Below are 7,531 nucleotides of genomic sequence, written 5' to 3' on the forward strand. Positions count from 1 at the left end.
TTAAACATGGCAAATGCCCATTATCAAAATACAAAGTGGATTTGATTACTGAAAGACAAGATAAAATGTCCACACCAATTGTAGAGAACTTATCTAATTGGTTACAACCAGTCCTTTATATTAATACAAAAGAATTGCAAATACTTACACAACAGGATACTAACCTGTATTATATAGTTGTCCTCGCCTAAACACATGACATAGTTAAACTAAATATGGCACAGCAAATTGCTTCTAATTCAAGGATTATCCAATAAGGCCTATGAAAGCTCTCAATTTTAACGTGATTTTAGGAAATTTGTCAATTTCAATCTTCAATATGTTGCAAGTATGATCCATCAACAAGTTTGGAAAGTGTCATATCTTAATGCATATCTTAATTCGCTCACAAATTAACATCACAAAAAAGCAAAATAAACAATTCAAAAAAGGACCGCTGATATTATGCCTGTTTCATAGTTATAAATGGCTAGACAAAGTTCGAATGGAAAAAAGAGTTTAGTTAAAATTTGAGAAGAAAATTCAGTGTCCCGTTCACCATTGTGTACAGTGATTTACTTAAATTAATTCAAAATGAAAAGATGTGTCAAAGCCAAATATGCTGAATGCCAGGCTCTGCAATCTGTTTAATCATACAAAGAAAGTCGCTTGGCCACAATCAATGAGATACCTAACTACGGAGATAGATACCAGCAATCTATGAATGAAAATTTACCTCTTAGATCGGGAAGTACAGAGGAAGCAGCAATAGCACGCCTTACCAAAGGATCCAAGTTCTCCACCTGAAAATAATATCAAAAGAATCAAATGCTGCTAAGTTAAAATATTACGCCTTGGGTCTCAAGAATTATCCTATTCAAAGAGTATATTGACCCGGCATGTTGTGATAGATTATATCCAGCAACAAATAACAACATGATAAAAACAGTTTCGCACATTTAATAATACATGGCAAGGAATCAGTGGTCTCTCAAGTACTACCTCAACATTGGATCCAGGAACACCACTGAGAACTTTTTCTGCTGTAGATAATGATGACAGAGGAAACATCCACAATCTGCAAAAAGATTCGTCACAAGCACTTGATAGTTGATAACAAACTGAATATCATAAGGGAAAAAAACATAAAATGACCTATTTGCTTCTTTGGGCATGTCCTGGAAGACTAAAAAGCTGTGCATTCTTTTGTGCAGTATGTCAGTATAACGTTAGAAAAAAGAGAGAGAACAATATACCTTTCTTTTGCATACCAGCTGGCTTTGGTAATTCTATGGAAACATTCTACAACTACCTAATAGTATACAAAATGACAAATGTAAACTAGAAAGATAAAAACATTTATCAAAAAGAAATCAATCAGGCATATTGAGTACCTGATCATAAGGAAATTTCGCAGCAATGTTTCTGCTTGCGTGTAGAAAAAGTTTAACAGTGATCTTAGGCTGCAGTTTCTTCGACGGATCTTCTTCATTTGCAAATGAATTATAACCTATCAAACCCGAAAAAAATTGCATACATTCTACAAGCCGTCAAAAACAAATGAAAGAAACTAACCAGTCAACTTCGGGGCGACTGATGAAGGTAACATTCTACGTGCAGGAGGTGAAGCATTTATCTGCTTTCAGAATCAGGAAGTAAGAATCATCATCCTAATGTCGCAATTATAAAATTTGTTTTTAGTTAAAACTAAGCCAAAATAATTAAAAATAAATGAAAAAATTAAAAAGAAGAAGAAGAAGGTAAATTCACTTAAAAAGCTTAGCCAAACCTGGGAAATTGAACCAGTCAACTTCGGGGCGACTGATGAAGGTAACATTCTACATGCAGGAGGTGAAGCATTTATCTGCTTTCAGAATCAGGGAGTAAGAATCATCATCCTAATGTCGCAATTATGAAATTTGTTTTTAGTTAAAACTAAGGTAAAAAAAATGAAAAATAAATGAAAAAATTAAAAAGAAGAAGAAGAAGGTAAATACAGTTAAAAAGCGTAGCCAAACCTGGGAAATTGATTGAAGGGAATTGGGAACTGTATGATTGGTCGCAGTTGGACAGGAGAGGAAGGCGGGCTTGGCCGGGGAACGAGATGACGGAACGATTCCCAGTCGAGAGCTGGGTACATGGGAGTTGCTACTGTTACTGTTAATGTTACTGTAACTAGTTGTCGCGGCAGCGGAAGAGGAATTACGCTCGGCCAATTGCCTGAGGGCATCTCTTTCAAGGAAATCCAATTCCTCTGCGCTCAATTCCCAATCATCCATTTCGTTCTTCAAATTTCAAGTTTCAAGATTAGGGATTGGGCACTGGGGTTTTGAAGTTCTCTAGTCACTTTTCCGTTGAGCGTTTGAAAGCCTCCTTAAACACCATCATTATGCCACCGTTTGTTTCCATTTTTTCCTTACTAATAAAATAAAAAATATAACAGTTATCCGTCCCATCATACCACCAAATTTGAATTTCTATTTCTTGTATGAGACTCATAACAACTATATTTTTCATTATCATTTTTACATTAATACATACCAAACGGACTCTATATTTTTTATTTATTTTCTATTATTCGTATTATTTCAAAATAAATAATGTTATATCATTAGAATTAGTCTACTTTTATATTTGTATATAAACAGTTGAAAGAGACAAGATTCGGTTCAGATACAATAAAAATAAAGAAAATCGGATACCCTTTCATTTCTTTGTATTTTATCTTTCAATTTGATTTCTTAATTCGTCTCGACATAACTTTCTAGAACCGATCTAAGTAATGTGCTCAATACAAAGTGCATGATGCAGAACGCGTTTGATTCGTCCTATTGGTTTGATTTGACTCATACGAAAGAAGTAGCTTCTAAATAAATATAAGAATTCCCAAAGAACCCTCATACGCAGCCCCCTTATGTGAAGGGTTGTAAAGCATTATGGACATCAAAAATGTACATGTAGCATTACTCTTATCATTATAATGATGAAACATTGATACTCTTTCAAAATTGATTGAAGAGACAAGTAGTCAGGGTAATAGGATGTGGTGTTCACCATAGAGATGTCAGTATACCGAGGTAATCCATTAGCCCAACTCGTAAAAGCTCACTCTGGGTCTGATCTTGGACCTATAAATTATATGGCTTAGCGGTGAATGTGGCTAGGCATGGAACTAGGGCGAGTTGATTCAGGCTTATAGTTTCGATTGTTTAGTTGGATTTGGTAGGGTTTGTAATCAAAGATCAAGAGACATATACAAGTTCTTCAGGCATAACTGGACAAACAAAGATGAAAGATGTACAAACGAAGCGATCTAGCAACTCAAAGCTAAATGCTCAATATAAATCAAAAGACTTAAATACAAAGAAAACATAACTTTTTAAAAGTATATTTTGATTCGTCTTACAATACTATCACCTTGTGGTCTAAGATTTTAAAAAATCTTTCATTTTCGAATCGTCCAAATGTGGTAAACAATAATTGAGAGAGCAATACGCTTAGCTTTGTTATGCCAAGACGATCCACATTCCTCTCTTTTTTATCCATTTCAATGCACTTTGAATCGTAGAAATAGAGCGTCACATGCCCAATGTTCAGGAAATATTTTCTTTCGATTTAAATCACCGCAAGTGTATGGTTCATTAACAAGTAATAAAGTGAATTTTTAGAGTCCGAATATTGTCCCACAGAGATTGAGTAGTTCAATTGTATTTATCTTGGCCTTAATTGAATCTAAATGATCAATTATGAGTTTTTATCCTAAGAAATCCTAAATCTAAGCTAAAGTATCAATATTATGAATTGGATGGTATGCTATACAACATAACATTTAAATTAACTAAAATGCAAATTGATATTTGAGACGCAAGTTAAATGTATTCAATGAATGTGAGATATACTAGTATCACGAATTTCCAAGTAATGTTCAATTTAACCTTAATTCCACACTTTGACAACGCGACGAAATTTTGAAGAATCAATACTTCTAAATCTATCCAACACTCTCTCTCAAGATGAATTGTACATTTTCTCATACACCACCAGCATATATCTCTATGACGGATACAAATATACGAGAATGCATGTAGTTTTGTAAGTACTTAGAGATTCACGTAAAGTATAGGGGTATATTTCTATCCTTCATCAGATCCTACGATGATTTATACCTTGTCAAATTTATTTCTCTTCTTTTGAATAGATGAAACAAACTACCAAAACTCACACAATTATGGGCCCATAATCATGGAAGCAATTAAATGCGTATAAATCACTCACACAATCAATACGTATTTTAATGTTAAAATACGTAACAAAGAATTAAATATCACATTATAAGGTTCATCGATCTCCTACTATAGATTTTTCTAGCCTAACATGATTGGAAAAAAAAACACAACACATCACCCTATTGAAATTCTTGAAGTGAGACCTTGAATTTTGGATTGAATCTTCTTGTTCTTCCTTTTTCTTTCTCTTCAAATCCTCCCGAAATAATGTATAGTGCGTGGTCTATGTTTTTGGACGTCCCTAGGGCTTTAAAAGACTCCCCAAGATTTGTTTCCATAAGAATTTCATTCAGAAAAGGAAATCATATTTTTTCGCCACGATTGGCTTGTGCTTTCGCCCAGGAAAAACTCTGGCAGTCGCTCAGGCTAAGAATTTCTTCTCGATAATTAAAAATCCATGTTGGGCGATTGCCCGGTATTTATAACTGGGTTGTCGCCCAAACAAAATTTCTTCCATATGTTGCATTTTAGCCCCCGAAGTCAATTTTTGATTCTTTCAAGTCATTTCTCTTGCATTTTCAACCCTTTAACTTTTAATTGCATCCAATTGAACCTGAAACATCTTTAATCTTCATTTTGTGATCCAAATCAACTATTGAAATGTTGCAACTTAGTCCTCATACTTTGGATTTTCTTCCTTTTTGGTTGTTTTTCGTTTCTTTTCTCTTGAATTCCACAACATTCATCAACATAGTCCTATAAAATATAATTAGATAGAATTAAACCATAATTCAAACTCTTTGATCATAATTAATTCATGTTTGTGAACTAAATAAGTGTGTAAAAACACACTTACCACCCAACTACCCACGAATTTGTCCCCACATGGCATTGCTAGTCAGACAGATGAAAAATAGATGTTGCATAATTTTTAGCTGAAAAGTCCACAAAAAAAAAATGCAATTTCAGTCGATGTTCATGTATTGTAATTTGTCCTTAGTTAATAATTTGGACTTAACTCCCAACCAAAGAACAAAAGCATGTTTCAAGGTGACATGAGCCTTCCAAATAGACTCTGCCCAAACTGTCCTTGTCACTCTGTTGGGCCTAAAAAACTCATATACACTGGCCACGTTGAAACTACCGGTAGCTATCCAATTTGATGGCCTACCTACGACGACCTTAACAGTTTTTTAAAGTCCTTAATCTACTCCCTAATTTCCAACATGATCTTTTCTTGCCGAAAATACCCAAAAGTCTGTCCCCCGAAGGTGAATCTAATTTACCTATTTAATCCATAGCGTGTCCTTTTTACAATAGATGTTCCAAAGTTTTTTAGCTAGTAGCACCAAATTCCAACATTTAATGTCTCTAAATCCAAGTCCATCTTCATGTTTTGGTGAATAAATATGGCTCTAAGCAACTAACAACTTGTTGGATCCCAAAAGAAAGTTATGACAAGACTAATAACTTTTGAGGCAACCGTGGCTGGAATGGAGAGATAGACAACCAAAAACATTTCACGCCTTGAAGAACGAATCTCACAAATTTCGCCCTTCCCATACATGACAAAGATGCCCTAGACCCTGCTCCAATATAGGTTGTGACTTTGTTAATGAAGGAATTATAATATCTGATTTTCAATATTTTCGTTGCAAGAGGAACTCCCAAGTAGCGAAATGACGTAGAACCCATGAGGATATTAGTTGAGGCTAGAATATCATCTAACTCTTGCCCATGTACCCTCGCAATACACATGCTAGACTTGTCAACATTCATTTTTAGCCCCAACATGTCACCAAAATGTGATAAGCAATATATCATGATACCAACTGAAATAGGATCTTCTCTAGTGAAAAGCATCAAGTCATCCACGAATACTAAGTGTGTGATCTTAAGAGGGCCACATTAGGATGGAAGGTGAACTCACTATTCTCCTTTGCACCTTTCAACATTCTTTAAAAATATGCAAGATAAATAACAAACAAGTAAGGAGATGTAGGTCACCTTGACAACCTTTCCTCCCCTTAATGAAATCGTGAAGGCTACCATTGACTACGACAGAGTATGAAGGTGTGGTTATGCGTTCCATCACCCACTCTATGAATTTTATCTGAAACGTCAATCCTTCAAGACCTTTAGAAACCCCAATTGACCGAGTCATAAGCCTTCTTCAAATCAATTTTAAGGAGGCATCTAGGATAAACTCTTTTACGATTACATTACCTCAAAAGCTCTTGAGCTAAATGGATATTCTCCATCATACTCATTCCCTCCACAAATTATGCCCATGCTCGATCAATAATAGACCCAAGAATTGGACCCCAAGCAAGTCGTATCCTAGTGGTCACTTTGTAATTGGGTTTGAATTTGGATTCGGATTGGAGTTTGAGTTGGTAGGTTTGAGTTTAGGTTAGGTGGGTGTGAATTATAAACAGAAAGAGTTGTATTTACCCTATTATGGAAAACTATTTCACGAATTATTATAGCATGTTTGATATATTTTAAATATTGTGAAATAAGTAAATATTAACTAAATATACTATCTTCTAAAAATATGTCCCATTTCATTTCTCATAAATGATGTTTTTTGAATTCCCAGAAATTATGCTTACATTCAATGTTCTTTCCCAAGAAGGAAAAATTCAAAATTAATATCTATATCCTATATAGTGTCATTGATGTTGGAATTCATACACAGATTTCTCTTCGCTATCATTTATCTAACCGATTTAATCTTCTGAATTTTCTTGTAGATATTATTTTTTAATCAATTTTTTTATTTGATGTGTGTCTTTTATTTAATCGTTTTTTCCAGTAAAAAGTATAAAATGCTTGTAGATTTCTAAATTTTTGAAAAAATATTACTGACAATTTCACATATTTTATTGGTTGACATATATTTCTACGACAATGTTTGTTCTCCTAACTAAAATTTACCCATTGCTACGTTACTTTACAGCTTGAGGTATGGCCATAAGATTTGATTCCAATCCTGAGTGATTGTATATATGATTATTTAGTGTTTTAAATCGTTCGGATATGTGTTAACGAATGAGCTTGTGAATATGATAATGAATGAGTTGAATATTGTCAAGAGACGATCATGTCTCAAGATTAAGTATGTAGTTGATGTGGAAATGGCCCCAGTTATGATAAACAATGATAGATCTCTACAATTCTACATGGAGTTAAGCGTGAGGATTAACATGCAACTGCGTATGCATTACGTGTTGATGTTTTGGATATGTTACATTCTGCTGGAACTGGATACACTATTGGATTGGAATTAAGAGTATGTATCATGGATTGGAATAGGGGATCAT

General features: G+C 34.2%; 1 protein-coding gene across 1 annotated transcript in view; it reads right to left on the minus strand.

The window, feature by feature from the left end:
• LOC111373097 (SWI/SNF-related matrix-associated actin-dependent regulator of chromatin subfamily A-like protein 1 homolog) overlaps positions 1 to 2,367 on the minus strand; it is a 14,746-nt gene extending 12,379 nt beyond the window's left edge. The window contains 7 exon segments of the mRNA XM_022995576.1: positions 691 to 782; positions 982 to 1,057; positions 1,236 to 1,291; positions 1,374 to 1,489; positions 1,555 to 1,615; positions 1,769 to 1,843; positions 1,998 to 2,367. Of these exon segments, the coding sequence (XP_022851344.1) occupies positions 691 to 782; positions 982 to 1,057; positions 1,236 to 1,291; positions 1,374 to 1,489; positions 1,555 to 1,615; positions 1,769 to 1,843; positions 1,998 to 2,258 (737 nt within the window). The 5' untranslated portion in view covers positions 2,259 to 2,367.
• Between the last annotated feature and the right edge of the window lie 5,164 nt (positions 2,368 to 7,531).

This window comes from Olea europaea, unplaced genomic scaffold, assembly GCF_002742605.1.
Source record: "Olea europaea var. sylvestris unplaced genomic scaffold, O_europaea_v1 scaffold1070, whole genome shotgun sequence".
In the NCBI taxonomy this organism is placed as follows: domain Eukaryota; kingdom Viridiplantae; phylum Streptophyta; class Magnoliopsida; order Lamiales; family Oleaceae; genus Olea; species Olea europaea.